At 35.3% G+C, this 26,245-nt stretch overlaps 1 protein-coding gene across 2 annotated transcripts in view; it reads right to left on the bottom strand.

Moving 5' to 3' along the window:
• Usp32 (Ubiquitin specific protease 32) overlaps positions 1-26,152 on the bottom strand; it is a 61,490-nt gene extending 35,338 nt beyond the window's left edge. For both annotated transcript variants that reach the window (XM_071592924.1, XM_071592925.1), the window contains exons 1-19: positions 25,978-26,152; positions 25,425-25,552; positions 25,197-25,302; positions 24,991-25,112; positions 19,604-19,763; positions 17,430-17,669; positions 16,091-16,231; positions 15,463-15,596; positions 14,467-14,634; positions 11,274-11,593; positions 8,028-8,223; positions 7,358-7,498; positions 7,052-7,247; positions 5,867-6,036; positions 4,729-4,885; positions 4,465-4,603; positions 4,262-4,367; positions 3,336-3,509; positions 3,012-3,186 (exon numbers count right to left, since the gene is read on the bottom strand). In XM_071592924.1, coding sequence (XP_071449025.1) covers positions 3,012-3,186; positions 3,336-3,509; positions 4,262-4,367; positions 4,465-4,603; positions 4,729-4,885; positions 5,867-6,036; positions 7,052-7,247; positions 7,358-7,498; positions 8,028-8,223; positions 11,274-11,593; positions 14,467-14,634; positions 15,463-15,596; positions 16,091-16,231; positions 17,430-17,669; positions 19,604-19,763; positions 24,991-25,112; positions 25,197-25,302; positions 25,425-25,552; positions 25,978-26,035 — 3,031 coding nt within the window. In that variant the 5' untranslated portion in view covers positions 26,036-26,152. The remainder of the gene's footprint in view (positions 1-3,011; positions 3,187-3,335; positions 3,510-4,261; positions 4,368-4,464; positions 4,604-4,728; positions 4,886-5,866; positions 6,037-7,051; positions 7,248-7,357; positions 7,499-8,027; positions 8,224-11,273; positions 11,594-14,466; positions 14,635-15,462; positions 15,597-16,090; positions 16,232-17,429; positions 17,670-19,603; positions 19,764-24,990; positions 25,113-25,196; positions 25,303-25,424; positions 25,553-25,977) is intronic.
• Between the last annotated feature and the right edge of the window lie 93 nt (positions 26,153-26,245).

Genomic DNA, 26,245 nt, shown 5'->3' with positions numbered 1-26,245 from the left:
TCATTTACAGAAAAATTGCCAGCACTAATGGCAGAATATTATTTACAGTGATCTCAAATATAAATGCAGATTAAATGGGGCAGTACTGAAGAGCTTTGACTGAATAATGCAAGCTTTACTAAACATATCTTAGTTCCTTCTATCTAGGTTCCTAGAAAAAGAATTGGTACAGAAAGTATGTCTACACTTCTTTGTGTTTATGCTAACCATAACCACAATGTGAAGATGTTAGCAAGGCAAAATATCAAAAACCTGGAAGTCTGAGGAGGATCGAGTACCTCTAAGTAGCCTAAAAAATTTTGGCAAATGTGGGGTATACCAGAGTTATGACATCACACTAGTTCCCCAATCATTTAATCACAAAAATGCAAAAAGAAAATCTCATTGTAATCTTCACCTGTCCACATCTTGTTTACTCCATTAACTATGTGGGTCATTCAATAACTCCTCAGAAAATCCAAGAGATGCCGCTTGTAGTATCAGAAAAGGTTAGCTTTTAGCAAGCCTCATCTCTCACTAGAATGCTCTTCAACTTTCAGCTATATCTATTAAGTGATTTCATTTTCATAGTCTATTGAAGTAACAAACTTCTGCTTATTTAGAAAAATGGATAAAAATGAGGTCAGTACCAGAAAAGGTTTGCTTTTAGCAAGCCTCATCTCTCACTAGAATGCTCTTCAACTTTCAGCTATATCTATTAAGTGATTTCATTTTCATAGTCTATTGAAGTAACAAACTTCTGCTTATTTAGAAAAATGGATAAAAATGAGGTCAGTACAATGATTTAACACATCTGTTTAAAAATCTGAATGCCAAAAGAAATTGAAGCTGATTTGGATGAAGTTGATGAGACAAGTGCTCCTGTGTTTGCTACAGTTTATAATGGGTAACGTGATTCAGTTTAAACATGGCCGTACATCAACTAATGATGAATATCATTTGGGATGTCCAGTGGAAGTGACTTCCCCAGAAATGAAAGACAAAATCCACCACATGAAAAAATGGTTCAGTGGAAAACAATCCACTGCGAATTAAGACGCCATCACCAACACAGATGCCTATATACAAAGCGAACGGTAACTACGGCCGTATAAATATAATGGGAAGAGTTCACCCCAGCCGTACTCTCTCAGCGTGATTATTTTGCCTTTATTATTATACGTGTGACTGACGGGCCACTGGCGCAGAGGGAACCTCTCCTAAGCCCTGATTGAAGGTGAGTGCCTGTGACTAGCAAGGATCAATGCTATATAGTACATCCGAGCTAGAGAGCGCGTGATCATTTTTCGTTTATTACATTTCTTAATTTTATTTCAATAAGTGTGATTGGTGGGCCCCTGACGCAGAGGGAAACCTCTCGTAAGCCCTGATAGAGTGAGAGTGTAAGCGACTAGCAAGGATCACTGCTGCATAGTACATCCAAGCTAGAGAATGCGTGATTAATTTTCACTTTTTTAGTATTCAAAAAATTAATTTTTTTTTTTTACTACGTGCGTTTGAGTGCTTGAGACTAGCATAGATCAATGCTGTATAGTATATCCAAGCTAGATAGTATGTGATTTATTTGCAGTCCTCCATTTCATTGTTCTAACCGTTTGCGGTATTTAAATATTTCAATTATTTTCAGTTTTCTGCTATATTTATTGTTAGTCTTATTTTCAGTTAATTATTTAATTTTATAATTTTTATCGATTTACTGTTTCTATTTTCTCCAATATCCCCCACCCATCCTTTGCCCATTTATAAGAGTACGGCTGGGGTGAACTCTTCCCATTACAGATGCCTATTTTGAGGACTTCCAAAATCCTACCTTATGGATGGCTTATAAAAGTTGGAGAAACTATGAGAAAGAGTGTATTGAACCAAAAGCCTTAATTATGTTAGAAAATAAAAATATCTGCCAATAATAATTTGTTTTTCTACATTTTCCTACGAATGTATTGAACAATCACATATATCCATCCATAGAAATATGAGTATCATGCACAGAAGTCTGCTAGTTTCACAAAAAAGTAGTGGAATTCAATAGCAATTCACCAAGTCAAGTTACTACACCAAAACAAATTAGCTGTAAGATTTGTTAATATTTTATGAACATCAACAAATTATAGTATGAGTAGGTACATTTCAGTGGCGCATAGTAACATTCAGGCATGCTAGAGTATATCAGCAACAGTGCACTGTATCATTATGACTCAAATTGCAAAATAAAACTAGCCCATTTTTTCTGAACTTAAGCTCTCATATATTCAAATAAAATTCTGATCAATTTGTAAGCTTAATGCATGACGATAGATAAAATATTTGAATAATACTATTTCCTACACAACACAACTGTTTTGTTCAAAGTTCTTAATGAATTATGAACAAATTTGTTTCAGGGGAAAATCAGTGACATATTAAGGTTTATTTCATATTTAAATAGATTGCTTTTAAACTAGGGGGTCTAATGGTTCATAGCAGGTAATTAGTATTCGTTGGCGATCAAATATGCAAAGTATAGCAAGAGAAAAAATTCCATGGGGTAGGGTGTGTCAAATTATGGTATCATATATGAATACAAAAAAAACGAAAGTATTACTATAATTTTTATTTAATTTGGGATAACCCATTAGATAACTCCATTTCCACCCTTGAGAATAAAATAAAACCAGATTGACATGTTCAACACGTAAAGAGTAAATTTCCTATGGAATTATGTCTTTGTGGTCTATGCAAAATGACTATCCAGAATATATTGAATGGATAAAAAAAAGATGATGCAGTGTAGGCAAATTTTAGTCTTTAATCATAATAATTATGGTGCAAAATTCCAACATTCCTATTTTAAAACTATTTTACCTCTCGAAAGAATCAAGACTTATGCAAACTGATGCACCTACATTTTGCAAGCTTTTGTAAGCAATCAAAATTACTTGTACATTCTCTGCTACTGAGAAGGTGGACAAAATTAAAAGCATATTCTTCTCAGCTATAGGACTAATTTCTAATATAAAAAAACACAAACATACCTATAACTTCCACGTGGATGTAACTCTCCATGGGTAATGGAAGAGAGAGGTAGTTGAATGGGTCAAACCTCACACTTTCATGACTACATACTTTACAAGTAACCTTAGACTTAAGTTGACCATGGAATAAGTCGACAATAATAGATTTATTCCTTAGTACATGATTTTCCCAGGCCTGCCAAGAGTAACAAAAATAATGTTAGTATTAGAGATAAAAGCATCACTCTTAAAAGGAAAAATTATTATTCATCAGGCCACAAAAATCCTTTCACAATTAAAGTCATTACATGGGTGAAAATATTTTCAAGGTATCATAAGCATTACTTCTTGAGCCACTACAACGTCTGGACGTCCTCCACTGTCCTTCAACTCAAGATAAGGTTTGTCATGAACTCTGTTAAGGTCCTCATGCAGTCCATCAAGTAAAAATGCTAGCAGTTCCTGAGAATCATGCTGCTGGAATCCATTAAACCTAGGAGCATATTTCCCAATAGTCCACTGAAAAAAAACCAAAGCTCTAAGACACATACAATTTGACTTATCAACATTGACATGGTAAGCCAAATTCTATTGTGAAATGTAAATGTGATAATTACATGATCAAGCTCATTGTGTAAACCAAGAGATACAAAAACTATTCCCCCTTGCAAAAGTTACTAAAAGATAAATCAAAGCAAATACTACCTTGATTCCCAGAGCGTATAAATGTTCACCAAAATTTCATCTTTCACATTTCACAAACCCTTGTCTCCAAACAATTTACTGTTTTGAGACAGAAGGGATATTTGCCTCCGTATACTGAGAAATTCATGAATTAAAACTGCATAAATTTGAATTAACCACTGGACTGAGCAAGACAGGAACTACCTATCACATTAGATTGCAGCAGAGATTTCAAGCATTTCTAATTTCACCTGGGATAATACATGAAACAAGGTTCAAGGGAGGGGGTCTAGCATTTTGCTACAGCTCGGCCCCAAGGAAAAATGGAGATGAAAACAAACAGTCTTTTTGCATAGTGTCACAACAGCTACCCATGAGGAGCCAAAACGTTGACCAACCATTTGCACTAAACAACCTCAAAGTCATTTAAACACTTCTCTTGATATTACAAATTCTAGCCATAAGTCCAAAGAAAATCTGATTTATCATTTTAAGTTTATCATCGGTTTTCACAAATACTGCCATTTTGAAAATGCTTAGTTAGTTTTTATCACAATTACTGTATTGACTGTATCATTGAAACTCACCCTCAGCTTTAATGGAGCAATTGTTTTCGCTGTACCACTCCAAATATCTCTTATTAAATCACCATACCTCTTTGCTATGTGCCCCTTCATGCCCAAAGGATTGGTCCTAATGAAAGAAAATAAATAATGATGAGACATCAAGAAAAACAACCAGTTCTACAATGGGATAAGAGAACACCAAAATCATTAAAATTAAAACCTACCTGTTCAATTCATAAAGATGCATATTTTCAGTAAAATACTGGGTTAGAGCTCTCGTGTTACTAACACACTGCAGTGCTGCATTCATAAAGCAAGTGTTCCCTAAATTATTAAGACCAGTAGCACCTTTTTCTGCAGGAGCTACAAATAGGAATCAGAACAGTTTGTCAAGGATTAAGAACTTATGCAAAATTACAAAAGTAAGAAATTGAACATAGTCAACAATTTAAAGCTGTTCCTCTTTTGTTAAGACAATAAATTCTTACCTTGTTTGCGCTTATCCTGTAGATTGGTAGCCAGAGATCCCATTTCTTCTGGCCATGTTAGATCTTTATTTCGAACCTCAATCAAAAGTTGATCCTCATCTTGGATGCCTAGTTCCTCCAATGTAGCTTCTTCTTCTTCAATTAGCAACATGTTGTTCTGCAATTCACAGGAAATAAAAATAAGATTAAAAACAAATATTAGCACCATAAGCTTGAAGGTAACTTAAGTCATGGAAAAAGGGTAACATCCAAGGTCCAAAGAGAGAAACCTTGTAAATGACTGACTATCTGGGGCACTAGTTAATCAATGGTTATCTCTAGCATGTCACAAAAATGCAAACAATCTATAAGGACATAGGAATGCTGGAAATTTTCATGGAAACGAAAAATTTGAAAAGTAAACAATCAGCATCAATGAGACTATTTTTACTTTTGACAGCAAACTATTTTGGACAAATACAGACTGCATTTACTACTACAGCTAAGACTATTTCATAACTCCTTAAGAATGACTGAAACATATCTCTATATATCACATTTTAATTTTTCTTTCTGATTTCAATATGAGCTTATTTTATTTTTAGCTCACTATAGGAGATCGACATGCAATTTGTGAATATTTTTTTATCATTTGAAATATTTCTACCAAGAATATTTTCATTGTTAAATACTTCATCCTTCCATTTATTGTCAGTAAGAAACTATGTGTGTCACACTATATCAACATGTTTACTGTAATATATCATGAAAGATCAACATGCTACCAATTGTTTGTATGATGAAATCTAATTATCGGCTATAAGTGAATTTTCTTTAACTCAAAAATTTCATAACTCATATCGTCTCTCAAACACTAAGTCACTTTGATCTACCATATTGAAGTTCAAATGTACCTAATGTCAGTATTGCTTTGAACAATGCTATGCAAAATGCATTTCTCAGCATGGAAAGTGCCAAATCACTTCATTAATTTTACAAAAAAGATATATTAGGCATCAATTGCTATCAAACATAGTTCAGTTTGCCAGTCACTTATTTACTTGTATTCCACTGCACCATCCTCTTAAAATTATTTATTCCAATTTTCAATATGCAAAAAAACTGTTTACTAGTTCAAGAAACATCGAATTTTACTTGCCTCATCTTTAAACAGCCATAATCTCATATCTTCTGGACGAATTTTTAGTCTGGAGCACAGGAAGTCATACACCTGTTTTATTGTGGACATGCAACTGAAAGCTGCAACATATGCCAAATACCGTTTTGGAGGTGTGGGCAAACCGGAGACATAAGCATACCCAGTTGTACCTATAATGTTGGAAATAATAAAGCAATTTTTAGCTGAGGAGATAATGTTATATATTTTCTACTATTAAAACAATAGAAGGTAACTTTGCAATTTTATATTTCCATTATAACTTTGCAAAATTTAATTCCTAGGTATATATAGAATGATATAAAAACAAATATCTCAATTTAAGGCACAGTCAACTCTTGAAAATCAGGGGAGATGATAAGAAGAGGGTGCAAAAATAATGAGAAAACATGGACAATCCAAATTTTCAATTAATTTTTTTTCGCATCAGAATTGATAAAATTATTATTATTTATTGTCTAATCTTTTATCCTTATATCCTATATTCCAGGTGTAGTTGAGTTTTCTTCCTTCTATTTGGATATCTATTCTTCACAGCTGGTCCAAATACTCACTGCATCTCCAAAGCTGCTTTCACTCATTGAAAGATATAAGTTTAAGTTTCAAGTCTAAGTTTGAAGGAGCACCGGAGATATATAAGGTCAGGATATTGTGAGAAAACAGAAAAAAGCCTCAATGGGACCACCTCTCTTTAAATGACACACAGCTGCTCAGTAGATGTAATAGCTATTGGGACTACCTAATGAAGGAGGTGATAGAAATCCATATGGAAGATAGAAAATTCAATCAGCCAACTGTGAAAACTGGTGCTCCACAAAATAAAAACAAAAGGAAAAAGAGCAAGAGAATTGGCAATGAATAATCAGAGAACACCTGGCACCAGCAAGGGCTGACAGTTCTTGACCTAGTCCTCTACATTCAGCGGGTGATGGCAGAATCAGCCATTACATCACATCACCCGATTAGCTAGCCTGAAGGAAGATGCACAAATACTTCACTAACAACTTAAAATTGTTTCTCCTTATTTTTTGACAATGAGAGCTGATAACAAGAGTGCTAATAATTGACAGTGTATTCTAAGGGTGAAAGGCACTAGACTAACTAAAGAGGCTGTAGACATGGCAAAAATCATATATTTCTGTAGTTAATCAATAAAAATATTCTTACTGAGAGCAGCAGCTCCATATCCTCCAACCATTCCAGACCATGCTGTTTGGGTGGCACGACCTTGGCTCTGCAATATAGTCTGTTGCTGTTGTTGCTGCTGATTTTGTGAGGCATGTTGCACTTGATGTCGTAACAAACGAACATTTAGTGGGTATAATTCTAAGTCCACTTGCTCACTATTCTTCCTCAGGATTACCTGTATAAATATTTTGAAAAATGTTTAACCACTTGGAAAGTTATTCAGGAGTACTTCAGTAAGAAGAAGAATAAAATTTCCATTAGGCGTCAATCAGCCTGTCAACCAACCTGTCTTGGGAGAGCAGGAGACCCATCATACCACTGATGAAGTGCTTTCCACAAGGAATCTGGAACCAGTTCAAAGTCTCGAGATCTCACCAGTATTGTATTCCTCTTCAATTTTCCTCCTTCTCCAGTCAATGTAATAACCTGAATTTAAAATCAAAAGCATTTAACTGGAATTATTACTCCATAAACAAATAAGGGAGCATTTATTCTCAATATTGATGCTGCCCACTAGTAAAATATGTTTTTCCATTACTATCTAGTAGTTTTATCTACCTGTTGTGAAAACAGAATAGATCGTGTTATTGCCTCGTTAAAAAATGCACACTCCTTTATGCATGGGCGATTACTCATTACTTTATTTTTAAACTGATAACATCTAATACATCCACTTTGGTTTATTGTTACTACTTTTGTGATTAGTTCTCACTGGCATCACCCTTCAAATATGCAACGATTTACATCTATATTTTTATACGTCATATATCACTTAGATCCGATAGAAATTCCACAACATGATACTCCACAGTGCCCTTAGAAGTATACTACAACAAATACTAGAAGTAATGTATTCATCTTGCAAAAGTTTTGTGTGGATGAGCCATTAAGACACTTTGGAGTGTGAGGGAAAAATCAGCTACGAGACAAAAGTAAGGACAAGGTATGTAATTACCTTGTAGGTGGGGCTCACAACAAGCACGCTGTTGTCAATGGGGCCTGGGCGAGGTGGGGGATAAGCTGGTGCGCCATAGGAACTACCAAGACCACCAAGTGCAACAGCAGAAGATGAAGATGACAGGCTATGGGTAGTTACAATTTTTCTAACAGGTCTAGGTGAATGGGTAGGGCTGGATGTTCCACTTGGAGGCCTGAAAAGCATGTGAAAATATACAAATAATCAATAAAACCTTAACTATTCATACCATGGCTATGTAGGCCATTGATCGAAATTTAAAGAATTTCATATTACTGCAGCAAAAAGATGGTATAAGTCATCACCACCTTTATGACTTCCTTTCAACAAAAAAGTAACTGAATAGTTATATAATTCACATCTTTGCTTGTATCATATGCTGAAAAGACATCAAGTTCTTTATGATCCATTGTGGCTCATAGTAAATTAAAAGTCCCCAATTATAAACAAAATTGGAAGAAGTTCCCACACAATTATTTTAACCTTGCATTGCTGCTACTCCTATGATGAACAAGCACTTGAAAACTACCATGGCTTCCTTACCTCATACTCATAAAATGCTATGTGCCTTTGCACTGGAATGGCCAAAAGGAATGCATTAAACAGAGAAATGGGTGAGACTTAGCCCAAGGTAACATGACTACTTCTAAACATGATTTGCTACTGTCTCTCAGAAACTAGGGTCTGTTCAAAAAGTATCGAGACTTTCATGTTTTTTCAATAATTATTTATTCATTCATGAATATCTATTTCATCCCCTTCAAATTAATCCCCATTAGATATTATACACCTGTGCCAGTGTTTTTTCCAATCCTCAAAGCACTTCAAAAATCCTTATTTGTGATCTTGTTCAGCTCCTCCTTCCATGCAGTCTTTATCTCGTCAATTGTAGCATAGCGTCGTCCTTTCATGGGCCTCTTTAGTTATGGGAACAAGAAAAAGTCACCGGGGGCCAGATCTGGGGAATACGGTGGCTGCGGCATTATTGGACTGAACTTGGCGTGCTTTTTTCGGTCTTGGCTCATGTTGCAGCTTCCATTGGGATGATTGAGCTTTAATTTCCATGTCATAACCATAAACCCATGATTCGACACCAGTTAGGACCCTGTAGAGCAAATTTGGGCTGTTGCAGACAGAGTCCCAACACCTCATTAGCAATGTTAATGCATTGCTGTTTTTGCTCGAAATTGAGCAATTTTGGTATGAATTTCACAGTGACCTGTGTCATGCCTAAATCATTGGTAAAAATTGAATGGCATGAGCCAACCAATATGTTTAGATCCTCAGTAACTTCTCTAACGATGACTCGACAATTGGCCAATACTATTTTCTTCACTTCATCAATGTTTTCATCCGTTGTTGACGTGCTCGGGCGTCTGTCATGCTCTTCATCATTGACATCTTCTCGGCCCTCTAAGAACATTTTGTACCACCAATTAGCGTTGCTTTGGTCCAAGGTAGCTTCTGCATATGCCACAGTCAACATTCAGAATGCGTCCGTGCACTTAATTTCGTTTTTCACACAAAATTTGATACAGATTCTTTGATCAATTTTTTGGAACAGGCAAAAATCGAAAACAAGCCAAAACACGTTTAAGCAAAACAGCTATCAACAATTAACTGAACATTCCAAATGGCCAAACTTTTCGGCATAGTGAGAGACATAAGTATCAACATAAAGCCACAAAAAAATCGAAAATCAAATATACTTGACCCGCAAAAATTCTAAATTCGCGATACTTAATGAACAGACCTTGTATATTTCATTAAGATAATTTGTGTAAGCTGAGTATGATGGGATTATGATATGATTGGAAAATTTGGGATGAATCAATATTATTACTGCTTTTATGAATCAATAGGGACTTAAATGATCAAGAAAACTGAAGAGTTTATCCATTGCTGATCATAACTGAAATATTCAATGGTGAAATCCTCAGTAGATGTCCCTTGGTAGCACGTTTTCCTTGTTAGCACATGTATCCCTTCAGGTCCTGGACACAACTCTTGTAAATATTCTGGTTAAGACATTTTGGTTCCCTCTTTTGTACATTCAAATGCAGTCAAAAATTAAAATTTGTGCATGTATGAGCAGTCAAACCCCTAAGGCAAAATCAATGAAAAACAAAACATACATAAAATGATAATTGCTTACTAAAAAGGATCGGAGTCAATTCAGATGATATTTTATCTGAGTAAGGAGTTTTACCTGGTGAGGAGTTTACATTGGTGCAAAGAAAATAGTCTGAAACTGAATAATGAGAAGTCCTAGGCCATTAATTCCACAGAATAAATGCATTCCTTATTGCCTATTCCACTTCCTAAGATGGCAGCAAAAAGTGTTACACTTCAAACAACCACTGACTAAAAACCACCTTTATCACAAGAAGATATAGCAGCTAATTGGTCAAGTGCTGATTAAAAATGTTCAGCCATTTAAGTTAACTGAAAGTTAAAGCAAGTGCAATCGTTTTCTTCTGTTGTTTATGCTGGTTGAATATCAAAATCACTTATGCCACAAGAATTTTTAATTGTTAAGTTCTTGCCTCTCAAATACCCTACATTTATAAAGAGGATATCAGAATATTATAGTCTCTGCTCAACTCGACTATATTGAGACAATAATTCTAGAACAGCATGAAATTTCCATTATTTCCCATTATTCATACTATGGCCTTCAGTAACTTTCTCAAATATATCCTTTGGCTAATGGACATCTAAGTCTAAGTCTTGGAATGAGGCCCTCTTCACTCATTAATGAAGGTAAGTTGAAACTAAGTTGAATTGTAAATATCTCTCAGCTCATTTTTCCATGGCAGTATTTCCACAAATGCTATGCATACATAAAAATGATATTTTATTCAAACAATGACAACTGATAAGCCCCAGTAACAGTACTTTTTTTATATCTCGAGGGAATGTATATTCGAAAACAATTACTCCTCATTTGTTCCATTGGTTTGCATTCTATTGCCAATGGCCTGTCAATTGTGATAATGGTGTTGAAATGGTAGATGACATGGCAGGTGAAAACAATTCAACCTACAGAATTAATCATTGCTCTTTGCTTGACAGTTACAGCATGGCCAAAATCAAATTGATGGTAGCCCTAACTGATGCAGGATAAGCAGTAAAAAGGCAACCACTGAAGATTCTCTCAAAATGGGTTGCCTGTTCAAATGTTACGGTTTAAGTTTTAATGACTGAATATAAATTATATCTAACCTGGAACAGTCCTGGGCAAGTAAGGTGAGGGAACTGGAGCTGGCCTTCTTTGGGCTTGCAGTCCTTTGAAGGTAAAACCTTGAACCGGCTGATGAAGTTGATGATGATGGTGAGAAATCACCAACAGGCAGATCTCCTGGAGGCAAAGAATCGCCAAATCCAGAATCTGCTGTCTCCACTGGTGTGCCATTCCGTAATTTGGATGAACGATTTATCCCAACACCTCTCTTTAGACTACCTGAATTGCTTCCTGAAGGGCTTCCTCCATAACCACTACCCAAACTAGTCTGGCTCTCACTTCCATGAACCCCAGGAGAATTCTGAAATTCAGACCAAATCATGGCATGATAAGAGGCAGAGAAATCACAGTTATACATCTAATGTCTGAAATTTCAGTTACCTTTGTATCCATCAAATCATAAGTCACCTCCTTAGCACTAACATGCCAGGGTCCATTGCATTAATGGATGTCCATTTTCAACATTTCTGCTAGTTCTACTTGTATCACATCACCAATATTTCCTGAGACTTTTAATAAAGTTATTTTGACATTTTCGTAGAGCATTAGAAGTAAATCCATATGAACTCAAAGACAAATGGACTTTAACTTAAAAACACCTATTTCAATTGGGTGGGCCAGCCTTTTTCAGGTTTTTACCACTGCATCGTTTAAAGGTGACCATTTTGAGATTATTTTTATACCAGAATTAATTCATTTTATCCAACTCTATAATACAAAATATACAATGCAACATGCAAAAATAGTTTGCTTTACTATATGATATTGAAAATTGGGCCGGAGGGTGACATTTAGCACTATAAGTTTATATAATTTCATGCGTAGCTATTTTAATGACTTAAATCTGAATTAAAGTCCTGAGAGTACATCTAAATATTCACCCAGAAAAATATAATTCAAGGACACAAGATCCACACACCATTGCAACATTGAAAGTACAACTCATCTAAAACCTTTAATATGCCACCTCACAGGTTTAAGAATGTCAATACCACAAAATTCACTCCCAGTTACAGCTGTTATTAGGGGAGTCCCATCAACACTATCATGATAAAAATTAGATTTGATAACTTTTTGTGAGAAAGTAAAGATTTGTATCAATATTTTTAGGAAATATAACATTGTGGAACCAAAGTCCTATGGGATTAGCCCAGGCCTAGATGCAATCTATTTAGGATGTATCCTGAAGAGGAATTTAACTCCTGGACAGGGGAGGAGTGGATGCCAACATAGAGTTCCATCAAATTAAGCAAACAAATTACCAAATATTTATAGTCTTAAAAAGGTTGATTCACACACTGTTATTGCTGTAACATTCAGTAAAAACAGACTTACAAAGGATTTAAAAAAACATTCCATTGATTAAATACCCCTACAAGGCTATTTGTGGTCATCAGTTTTCAGGCTGCTGAGAGTAAAATGAATTGAATACAGACACACAGTGTTTAAGTCTTGAAGAGTACCACGGAGTTTCAAATATTTCCACTGCTTTCAGCTCGCTCATTTATTAGTAAATGAAAATGAATGAGCAGCAGATGAAATACACCCAGTGAAGGCAGATTCTGCATTTTTTCCAGCTATATTAATTTCTTATTACAAGAGATATGTAAAATAATATTTAATTTATTCTGAAATGTAAATGTGAAATAAATTGTAAAATGTAAATGCGAAATAATTTGTGAAAATGTAAAATAATAATAAATAATTTTTTGCAAATTCAAATAAACCAATTTCATGATGAAACAAAAACATTTGCATTTCATTTCTTCATATTTCTTTCATCACTTGTTATCAAACAAAAATATTTACTCAATCATGTTTGCATTGAAGAAAATGATTCTATGAGCACAACTTGAATGCAATTGTGGCGACAACCACCATGAATCAGCTGTAACTTGTGCACTCAAACAATAACTAAATTTAATGCACATGTAATTTGTGTCTAATTAGTCATTTCCATTTCAACCACTTTGGCTCGTTTTATTCCAAAATTACATTACCAACAGGATTATCCAATGATAAACTGTAAAATTATTCCATCCTCTTAAACATTGAATATTAACTTTCCAAAATTTCCTGCAGAGTAATCTGCATACCTTAATTAATCAGCAAATTCTACCTTTACTTAATGCACTTCATCTGCTGCTGGACATTTCATGACCTCTAGTAATAACATCCCCTTTGTGTCAATAAAAGTTCAAACTGTGCAATTCACTTTTGATATGAGTTTCATTAATTATGCTACATACACTTCAATTTAACGATCATCGCATAAAAACTGAGGGCCAAAAATTGGTCATTAGACATACTTTGTTGAATGCTTCTTTTAACTTTGGGGGAAAACAAAATCTTCATAAATTTCTAGTTCTGTTTAAATTCCTCTTCAGCATGCAATCTAAATGGTTTGCATCTAACACTCAGCCAACACTTAATACTTTTGTTGTCATATCCCATAAATATCTCTTCCTCCCTGATAATGACTAATAATATTCATGAATATATTGTTAATACATTATTCCATGCATGATATTAGGCACAAACACTATCAGTCATTTTTACTCAGAAATTCAGCAAAGAAGTACATTTACACACCCTACTTTAACTTTTTTTATTTTTTTTCTCTCTCTCGTGATGCTTCTTCTCATGCTCCCTGCACCCCTAGGATCTCCATTAACTCTTGGCTTATCGTTAAGTTACCAAGGGGCCACACCACAAGAACTTGAACCCACAAGATTTGGGTAAGAAGGCGAGTATATTACCCACCCAAATAGCCAGTAAAGGAATTAGTTCCAGTAAATGAGTTCAATTAATCATTTTGTATAAGATACAACAATAAACTAATTCACTATTAAATTAATAATAACAAAGCTTTACACATTCTCAATGGTTAATAGCAGGAATAATACTAAGAACAGACAAAATTTCAAAACAATTTCACCATAATCACTTTTGTATTAAAAAGCCAAGTTTTAATTTTTTTCTCAAATGCCAATGAATAATGAATTATTCCCATAATATAGAAATGAAACTCCTCATGCTTTTCTTTTCTGCTCAAAACCCAGATAATGCACAATCTGCGAACATTTTTTCTACAATGAGGATAAACGACTAAATTATGGCTTAAGTTATCTAACATGCTCCATTAAGAAAAATATATTTTTCCTTAAATCTTACCGAGTAGTTGACATAATCATTCCAAGCACGCCACCAGTTAATGGATATAAGGTACCAAAATTGACCAATTTGAAAACCTCTCCTCTCTTCCCGTTCCAACCACCCTCGAACAATTTCAGCCTCCTCCTCCCTGCTTACTGGCCGCAGTCCCAAAACAATATGGCACACCTGAATATTGGTGAAAACAAAAGCATACATGAGAAAATGAAATTTAAAAAATGAAAATGCAGAATTAAGATATTTCCATTATAATCTGAAAGCAAAATTGTTCAATTTAATGACATATTCCTTTTTCATACCATTTGCTTTATATTGATATGATGGATTTGAATGGTATAATTATGAACATGCATTACTGTGTTTCTTTAAAGGTTAAGATACATCTGAAATGAAGTTTTACAATTTTGTATGATGAGCACCATAGTCATTTTGTGGACAAATAAAAAAATGTTAACTGAAACTACTAACTGGTTTGGATATAATAGGGCATATTTCTGATCCCAACATTTTAATGGTCATCATGGAAGGTTTGACTTTAGGATGCTGACAGCACTAAATACAGATGTTACATCAGTTCATAACTTATCATTGAATTGCTTTGCGTTCGAATGTAACTAATTTGTGAGTAAATGCATTTTTGTCCCCAAGGATCCCTGGTGATGCATGCTTATTGTATATACTTGAGAATATTACCATTTTATTTATTGTGATCAAAATAATGAGGCTTCACTATTTATTTGCAAATGACTAATTTATAAAATATGCATTTAAAGCTTCACCACACAAAAAATTATTTTTGGGAGAAAAGAAGACTTCATCACCAGGAATCTATACAGGCTCAAGATAGCTATGAGGCCCTGGGCGCGTGGTATCGATACAAATTCATGATAACTACAAAGTTCTGGGGGTACATTATACATAAGATGTGCGTTATCGATGGGAAAATATGGTAATTAGTATTTTGAATTAATTTTCACATGGGAGGTTTCTTCTAACCTGAAATAGCAGATTGAGAAAATCCAATGGTAAAGAATTGCCAACAGTCCACATCAGGTACTCTTCTTGAGTTAATCCCTCCTGCGATGATGACTGTGAACTTTGACGAATTTCAGCAATCACTGCATCAACATCTATCCAAATCAAGAAAATAAATTTGAAATCACTTGGTAAAATCAAACAATACATTTTGTATTCACACCACCAATCTTTTTACATGGTTGAATGACCACAAAAGGGCAATGTTTGTGTTGTTATGACCTGTTAAGGAAGTTTTTTTCAATTTGTTCATGAACTGCATTCCTTCGTAGAGCAGTCAGTTACATGAGGTCAAAAAGAACACACAAAATCCTCATCAAGTTACCCTACATAAGTTAGAAGCACGGCACTTAAGTAGCCAACCATTGTATTAGTTTGTAGGCCATTTTTGCATCCCCCAATAATAAAACACACTTAATACATATTAAATTTTCACCTCTTATTCTGGAGTTGCCTTTTTACACGGGACAAGAGTACACCATGGTTATTTCATCAAGTGTTGAAAATGTATTGAGTAAGCAAAAATTACTTAAGAGTGACATGATGAATTAATCATTGAAGCATCATTGCATCTACATTAGAAACATACCCAGGCTGCCATAAGGATCTGCTGCAAGTTCTTGAGATGTTCTATTTTCACGGCGCACAAACAGGAGGACATTTGCCATGTGTCTTAGCTCACATTCATTTAAAATACCATCTCTGTCTCCATCAAAAACTTTAAAACAAACTGAAAATGAAAGGAAATAATGGAAATTATTAATGACAAGAATAGCTGGCATGGTGAAAATATAAGGTTTGATAAAAAAAATATCAGAATGATTTTATTCTGTGCAAACCATTCAACGGATCAAAACGAGACACAGTGCACACCATCTAGCGACACATCTGACGACTAAAACGAGAGGTGTTGCATTTGTTTATGTTGAGTCGTTATGCAGCAGCAGCAGCTGTAGATGTCTTCACCTGTTCGTTGCAGTGTGCAACGGCAGCAAGGAAGGCACTAGAGGAACAGTCTCACATGGCACTGATCATGACAGAGTTTTTCGCCAGAACCAGAATTTCCGTGATCCTGCAGCCACTCTACTCTCCAGACATGGCTCCATTTGACATTTTTTTGTTTCCCAAGTAAAAATCAACCTTGAAAGGGTGCCAATTCGACTCTATCGTGGACATTAAAACTAATTGTACAGTGGACCTGAAGAGGATCCCTAAGGCGGCTTATGAGGCAGGGTTTGAGAGCTGGAAGAAACATTGGCAAAGGTGTGTCGTCAGCCAAGGCATGAACGTTGAGGGCAACAAGTTTGATTAAGCTGTATCCATCGAAATAAACAAGTTATACAATCAGTTTTGCTTTGCAAGGGCTTCGTGAGATGGCAATCGCTAAAGCCTGCATTTCCCGCTGCCGGGCACGATACACAGCAGATTGGGCTAAGTCCCATAGTTGCCGGTACTGATTTTCTCTTTACTGTCCATCAATAGTCTTAGGAATACTAATTAAGGTGGTTTCCCATAGCCTTCATCAATAGTGTTCTTAACGTGACACCATCACTCAATGGCCACCTCACTGGGGTCAGCTGCCTTTGTAGCCACTGCACTGAGGAACAGATGCTGCGAGGACTACCTTCTGTTTGGCTCCAAACCTTTGACCTATGGGCGACCCTACCAGGAATAATTATCATTGCTCCTGCCAGCATAGCTCCAGGGGTTTGGCCATCAGCCTCATAAAAATTAAATGCACGAATTTATCAGTGCAATAATTCTTTTAACTAATATGCTATCATGCTGCCAGGAATTACAATATGATACTTGGAAAATTTTAAGAAAATACTTTTTATAAGAATAAAATTGAATGAGCAACCTAAAAAATCTTAAATATTTTAGTTAAATAATAGATGCAATAAAGTTTAAACTTTTGTGATGCTTACATTTTTGACGTTCAGTGAGCGGCCCTCTGCATGCAGCAGATATGCCACACGCCATTTCTTTGAAGTCGATATGTCCATCTCTATTCTCATCAAATGCATGAAACACTCCTTGGCACACTGAAATAGGCACTGGTGGGCAAACTAATGGTATTAATGTCTCCAGATCCAGTTTTCCTGTCCTTGACTGTCCTTTTAAATGCCAATATTGCTTTTCCAATTCGATGATATCAATCTCCTCCACTGGAAAAGATATTATTTAGAAATCCCATTGTTAAATCATTTACAAAACCTTCCTATACCAAAGAAATAATTGCAAGAGCAATTTTTTCCAGGGGAAGGGAATGGCAAAGAGAAGTGGGTAAAGAGAAAATTGATCAAAAAATCATTCTGATCACCTAATTTTTAGTGCAATTTTCATTAGTAACTCAATGGATACATCAAAATTGTTTAAGCTATTAATTTTGTGCCAAAATCAAGGGTTCTCCACATTTTATTAAAAAAGGGCTACTCCAAATTGAGGCCATTACACAGCAACTTTACCTATGATTGATTTTTCATTCGAATAGTGCCGACAATTCTCTTTCCTTCCCTGATAGAATTACGGGCTATGAAAACTGATTCATTTAAATCCCATTCATAACTGTAAGGGTGGTAACAAAAAATGTGCAAAAATTAAAGCTACTTAAACTTTAAGAATAAACCATTTTTATTATTCAACATAGTGTTGTATTAGGCTTAAACATTTCATACAATGCTGCTCCAGTTTGCTGATAACTTCCAAAAAAGCAAACAATTTTCCAACTCCACCAAATGGGTTTTTTATCTTCGATCACCTCCTTGTTTGAATAAAATCTCCTCCTGGTTGGCCATTTATCTATGTTGGAATGTTGGAAAACAGGCAGTATTCCAAAGGGTGACCAAACTTGAGAGTAAAGGAATAGATAAATGATACAATCCAGAATCCATCAATTTTAACACCACAGAGGCAGAGGAAAGAGCTGGAGTTATAGGAAAGGACTTCTTTGTGGGCCAATCGTGATTTTTTTTCTCACAGCTCAGTTTTCTAACAGTTTACTATGCACCTGTAATAGTTTGAACCTTTTACAAATATTGAATGAAGATAACTTAATGCAAATTCCAAAAAAAGTTACCATAACCTTCCGAGCTGAAGGAACAGACTTTTCATTTTTTGGTGTAGGATCCCTGTTGATAACCCATTGCTTGGATTGTTCCTTAGTTTCAATCATGGTATAAACAGTGGTGTATTTTTCATCCACAGAGATGCAATGATGCCTAAAAACCTGCAGATTTCATTGAAATAGCTGCAAATCAGTCTTCGAGCATGTCACATGATTTAATTTGTGATAAACTGAGAGCAATTGTGGCACCCATCATGCGGATAGTCCAAATGTTGACATAAAACATTTTTTATCCCTTCCCCTGGGCTGCCTACAGCAATAGCAATTCATGCATCTTTACTCTCCCATGATTCATCACCATATCATAGAGTTTATCCATGTTTTATGGAGTAGTGACCACCATAGGTCCACCAGATCATTCAGTATCACTTGTGCTCATATGGCCACTGAGAAATATTTTGAAACCACTAATGAATCATTCTAATCAAAGTCTGGATTCATTATTATGTTCATCAAGTTTCTCTTTTGTCTCCTGGGGTAATTTAGCTTTGATAAAATGTTTGGTCAGCGGACAAAATTCTTCTCCTTCCATTTTTTTTGGAAATCACTTGACTTATTCAAGTCAAACAAAACTAACACAGAGTAATACAGCAACTTGACAAGAATTTGTTGTGGGATTCTGAATTTGTTGTGTGATTCTTTAAGAGATGCTATTAACTGAAAACAACTTTGATACACACCACTCATACCATCTCTCTGGCTTTTCACAGGCTATTAAAGCTACCCCTCATACAAGCAAACTAATGGCAGGACATCTGAACTAAAAAAATCCTTGGTTTGAGTCCAAGTCTCTTCAATAATAATTGATGAAAATTTTATCCAGAAATAATTTCAAATTCATGATATATTGTAATATTCGTCAATTTTAACTGAAGCAATATGGCGAATACAAAGTTTTCTTAAACTTATAATTTTTGGCTTAAGAAAACTTTATATCTTAAACATGCAAAACCATAAAAGCTTCGTGGCACTTACAGTGGGTGACTCCAGCCAAAGTCTGGTAAAATGTAGGAGTTTCTGTATCATTGGACAGAGTTACGGTGCAAGGTTCGGATAAAAGCCACCTAGTAAGGGATGTGGCATCTGGATTTGCCTGCAGCCAATCACGAAACTCTTCAAATGGTATTTTTTCATGCTGGAATGAAAAATATTCATCAATACAATAGCAATCCAAAAATATCAGCTATAAATCCATAGTGATGCCTATTATTTGGTAAATTCCTAATGTTAAAAAGGAAAAATGCAACAGTTACCATATCCTAGTTTATAATAACAACTGTTAAATGATAGCATTATTAAAAATCCAATTAATCTACCTAAATCATTCATCAGTTACTTTATGTGGTTGTATTGAACATTATAATGAAGAAATATGGCCAACTGCTTTGCATAATATAATATTAAGCATTAAATATTACAAAACTATAAGGAGTTTTTATTGGCTGAATGCTAATGATATATCCCTAACAATTTAACAACATAAATGAAAATTAGATGTGAGTAATCAGGAAATACATAACACTGATAATCAGTTTAATGATTCTGGATGATAAATTCCATTTATATTACTTTCATTATTTCTCTTTAATGCCATTTTACCACTTTTTCAGTAGTCCAAAACTTTTAATGCCAGTTTTTCAGTCCTAATTACACTAGAAAAGCATTCCCACAAAACATATTTCCATTAAAAGGTCCTTCAATTCCACATTAGTATTTATCAATCAAAAAAAGCTTCAACCTAGTACATTTTCCATGGAATGCTTTCTTTGTCTAGTCTATTCTGCTCACTAGCTATCATGAGTATTAGTATTTAGGAGAGGCGACTGACAGCTTAGGTCATTTGCCATAGGGATGGACAGGAAAGGATGAAGGATGGAGAGAAACCTGGTTTCAGCATTAGCCTACTCTTTACGAAAGGTGCAAAGGGGTCCGCAGCTTAACATCCCATCCGACGGCCGCGTACTCACTCAAAGTGCCCTCCACAAAGCACCTCAAGTAGGGATCGAGATACCTCAGAAAAATATTTAACACCACCGGGATTTGAACCCAGGCCCTTTGGGTGAGAAGCCAGTATGTTAGCCCCCACACCATCTCGATCCCCTAGCTATCATGATCCAGGTTCCTAGGTATCAACATTTCTTGACTCGCTCCTAATTTTCCCTTTCCAGTTTCACTTTAAAATGTCTTTTTCCAATAACTATGAACAATAACAAATTTAAAGAAAACTCCTATAGCTGTAAAAAGTTAGCACCACTTGCCCCACAGTGAAAACTAAATTTGTTGTGATGGTTTGGGGGAAAAATAAATTCCAGGACAGTGACCAACTACAACCTCTGAACCAGAATACCCTTCTTCAATAGTTTGCGGGAATGTTACTTCCTTGCCGGTGGCCAACTACAGACACAAACACTGAAACCTAATTGGGATACTTCACTGGGTTAAAGTGACTCCGTTAAGGATATCTGGGGTTATGAACACATATGGGGATCGAGATGGTGCAGTGGTTATCGTACTCACTTCCCACCCAGAGGGCCCAGGTTCAAATCTCAAATTCAAATAATTCAAATATTTTTCAGTGGTGTCTCGATCCCTACTTGAGGTGCTTTGTGGAGGGTACTTTGAGTGAGTATGCTGTCCATCGGATGGGACATTATACTGCGGACCCCTTCGCGCCTTTCGTTAAGAGTAGGCTAATGCCAGCGCCAGGTGTCTCTCCACCCTTTCCTGTCCATCCCTAATGGCGCAAATGACCTTAGTAGTCGGTCGCCTCACCTAAAATACTATGAATACATACACACTATCCATGACTGTTTACGGGAATAAATTCCATGCCAGGGACAACCACAGAGCAGGCACACTCACGAGCTCTCAGGAAAACCCTGACTCATACATTCAAAGAGGGTCTCACTACTGGGAGAATATTACTCAAAGAGAGCAACATCAAGAGATATCAACAAACAGGGAAAGACGAGGGTGTGCATAGGATACGTGAATTTTCGTCACAAAGTGGCCCTTCTCAGCGAACTGAAGGAAAATAGGTACTTACAACAGAAAGTTGTACATGAATCAGGAAACAGACAAACTCAATATATACACCAAGCTGAAGAGGGGGGTTGGGAAAGGCAAAAATTGGAGGAACCAATGCGGATGATAAAGGAGGAGGGGTAAGTGAAGGGAAGTGAGACGATTTTAAGATGGGAACTTTCAAAATATGACAAAGATATTCTATTGTTTCAGGCTTCACTTCGTGGAAGTAATTAATATCCATTACTAAAAAAAAAAGAAAGACTCATACTTTTCCACAGATTTTATTATACGGTACAACGCGTTTCACCGACTTGCGGCATCATCAGGTACAAATTTGCAAAACAGACAGAGCAAGCATATATACCCTCAGGACAGAGTGGGGGCGGGGAGGGTTGGAAGGATTTGAGAGGGGTGGGGGCTCGCAGGTGCGTTGATGGATTGTTTTGACCATTTCCAGGCTAATTTCTCGGAGAGGAGTGGGGAGGGGTATGGGAATAATGCTTTGTAATGAGCAATTATTCCCATACCCCTCCCCACTCCTCTCCGAGAAATTAGCCTGGAAATGGTCAAAACAATCCATCAACGCACCCGCTAGCCCCCACCCCTCTCAAATCCTTCCAACCCTCCCCGCCCCCACTCTGTCCTGAGGGTATATATGCTTGCTCTGTCTGTTTTGCAAATTTGTACCTGATGATGCCGCAAGTCGGTGAAACGCATTGTACCGTATAATAAAATCTGTGGAAAAGTACGAGTCTTCCTTTCTTTTTTAGTAATGGATATGACAAAGAATTTGAAATACTTATTTTAGGATAGAAAATAGGGATGAGTAAGGAATAGGTCCACTGTTGCCATTAATAATGTTCATTTTAAATTTTTGGTGTATAAGTATGCAAGTTTCAATTTTCCAGAACACATAACAATAGGGGCTATAAAATGAGCCTTACTAAGCATGAGCTTTACTTATAAAATGAGCCTTACTAATGAGCATTTACATAAGTTTGTACAAATTCTAAGTATTAGTTAAATTAGAAATATTTTCATGAGAGATCTGAAAAATTATTCACTATGGATAATGTCTTCCATTTTCATATTCCAAGGTAGTCATTTGATGAAGAATCATTATGACTGAACAGAAAGCATCACATTATTATTGGATAAGATATCCCTGGTTACGAGCCAATGGAAATACAAGAATTACATGCATTTAGTTTTGATGAATTCTCCTAAGGATCTCCACCCTGTTAAATCCTACATAGTTACTGACATTTTGAGGTATCACTTGTTCAATGCCTTTCAGGCTGAATGGTGATGGATTAGTTATCCTTAGAAGTATTGGCAAGGAAAGGGAAGGTTTATCATGTGCTTTAGCCAGAAAAAAGAAGCAATAAAAAGTAAACTTGGGGGAGAGAATTTATTATCTAATATTTTTAGGAAGAGAAGTGAATTTTGGCAAGTACCAATTATCACTGAAAATTTTTCAAGGGCCACAACAAAGATCATATGCATTTTTTTTAACAAGAAAGAAGTTCTGAAAAACTGGGAAGGAAAAAAGCATTCTAAAATGAAATTAATAAGTCAATCAAAGGTAGGATAAGAAAAATGATTTTGCCCACAAATGGTTTAACTATTTGCTTGCAAGCCATTAACAGTGAAAGGGTACATGCTACTATAGACAAGTTCATCAAGAGGCAAAAGAAAACTTTGCGACCAAAAATGAGTAGCTTGAATGTTTTGGGATATGCCAAGGCATGTCAGTTTAAATGCATGCTGAGAAGGTGGTGATATAAATGAAAAGGAAATTGATGATTAGGAAGTGTTCGGACTTAGTACTGGGTGAACTCTACCATCACCTACCAAACCGACCTTCGGGTTGATTACTGTGTTTATGGTTTGTTTATTACCAAATCTATTGAAGAAATTTCAACCTGATATGATTCAACCATCCCTAATTTTTACACATACTGATATAAAAACAAAACTAACCTGAATTCGAAAGTTTTCAGGACCCGACAAATAATTCAAATGGTCAAGGTCTACTTTTATAAGTCATAAATACAAACTCGGATCCCTTGAGGTCTGAATACATGTGAACTTTAATGATCAAGAAAAATCTTACCCTGATATCCTTAAACATCCGATAATAAAGTCACATGAATAAGAAATATTATACTAAAAAAGTAATCATAAGTTACTGAATGGATAATTTAAAAGATTTAATCTTTAAATGCATATTTATTCAATAAATGATTCTTTTACAAGAGTAGTATTGGAAAAAGAGCCCTTTGTTCCTATGCTAAGGAATGCAATCTGATTATGCTTTCATAATTAGTCATTAGAGTCAATGCTACATAAACACTACCGAAGGAAAATGGAACAAAGTGAAGCAGGAAAAATAAATTAGGTTTTAAGAATTTCAACAAGGAACACAATGGAAGCAAGAAGTACAATGAGTGTAGAAGGAGATTCACAAAAATAACAAAATTGATGGAAAATTCATAACATTATAAAATTAGATAAGATCCAATTAACTTAAAAACAAGTGTCCATCTAAAAGTTTCATAATGAGGGGCACCAACACAATATATATTACTACCTACATAGATAATATATTGGTATCTAATGCATAAGGACACTTTCCATTTTACTTTAAAAACTGCCGAGTTTTCAGCAATAATAAATATTATAAAAGGGTTAAGTAAGCAATCATTTCAACTATCCTCACAGAATTTACGTACAGTTATCCACTCAATTCCCTAGTAACCTCATCTCTTAACACCTTAATTTATATTTACTTTATTGCCTGCCATCAATTGTTGCACCAAATAAAGGTGACATAACTAATTCATACTTGAAATGAATATCTCAACCACAGAACATTAAACAAGTGTATAAACCCAGATTTGGGTAAAGTTCATGTCAATAGTGTTCCAGAAAAAAAAATCCTAGGTTTAAAAATTTTTCTTTCCATCACATGGATCTATGGCAGAGTGATTTACTTGGCCTTAGTGGTTTCAGGGTCATATAATGAATGTTTATCTAAATCTGGCATGTTTTTAGGGCAAGAAAGCAGAAAAATCATAAATAATTACTGTGATATAATCTGCATGAATACATTGGTGAAGACATGTCATAGATGCATCTTAGGTCATTGCATAACAATGTTTTTCGGTCAGAAATAACCTTCAAACTGTCAAAAAAATTACTTTTCCTCAAACGCTGGAATTAAATTAAGTGGTGAATAAACATATCATTAAGTGACAAGGACATCATGAACCATTTGAAGAACTGCAATCTCAACGACTCAATGTAATATTCCTAAGCATACGAATTCTTACCTCCGAAAACAATTGTAGGACACATTCTGGTATGTAGCCACCTTCACATGCATGGACCAGTCTGAGCATTTCATCTTTAACCACAAAACTACCATTTTCGTTGGAGTAAAGGCAAAACAAAACTGGAATAGGAAAAAATATTTTGTGTCGGTCTACAAATGATTGTCACAGATACAAACACATGAAAGTCTCAATTTGCTACTTACATTTTACTTTTTCTTCCTCTTTACCTCTAGTGAGTAACACTAACCCACATAAAAGATCCTTTAAAGTAATTCCTTTTTGGGTGCCTCCACAAGCAGTGTAAATGTACTAAAAGGAAATGAAACAATAGTAATACACAACATTCAATACTAGCACAATCATGACAAAAGAAATATTTATACAAAAAATTCAACATTTCGTGAGTTATAAGAAATAAGTAGTATTCTTACTTCGGCCACTGTTGATGGCACTCCTTCCCCAATTACATCTTTGACAAATGAATGTTTGGTAATAGAACCATTGAGCGTGGATACCCTTTTAAATGCTTCCTTTAAGCGTTTAAGTTCCGCTTCTGACACTATAACGAAGAAAAACAGAAAATAAACATTCAAATTTAATGCAGTTAAAACTTACGTAACGGTATAAATGTACAGGGAAAGTATCAGTAAATAAGAAAGCAATAGAGACGTAGATATGACATGTACATACACACAATACCTAACGTTATTTCATTACAATGACATTTTGAGCGATAGTAATGATCAATAACTGTTAAAGTGCGCATATATACATGATTGAATGACACTAGAAAGAAAACAAATGGCAGGCCACGGAAATGATGTTTTGCTTCCAAAAGTATAATCATGAAACTATAGAAAGAAAATAAATACTTTGGAGAGTAAAGGGGTTTCAGCAGTGCAAAATTAAATGAATGAAACTGTGATGGAAAATAAGGTATCGTAGCAGACGGATCTTGCATTTACTTAAGGTTTTTTCACTTGCCTCGTTTAACTGCTTCTTCATAGGTCATACAGCAAGGTTTAGAGTCTTTAGCCCCCATTTTGCTTAGTTTTGTTTCACGTCACTTTCATCCTATAATACATAGCTACATTTACCGTGAGAGGTAAGTCATACAATCATGTATTGAATGTCCACCATCTTGGATACTCTGAGGGCAATCGACGCATAATTTATGAGCTTAATTAATTGAACACCGGAACAAATACATTTTCTTTCAATTATATATCCTTGAAGACTTTTGAGTGTTCTT

The sequence above is a fragment of the Hetaerina americana genome, unplaced genomic scaffold (assembly GCF_022747635.1).
Source record: "Hetaerina americana unplaced genomic scaffold, ioHetAmer1.1.p SCAF_5, whole genome shotgun sequence".
Classification (NCBI taxonomy): domain Eukaryota; kingdom Metazoa; phylum Arthropoda; class Insecta; order Odonata; family Calopterygidae; genus Hetaerina; species Hetaerina americana.
The sequence above is the reverse complement of the archived record's forward strand: the minus strand, read 5'-3'. Positions and strand labels throughout refer to the sequence as shown.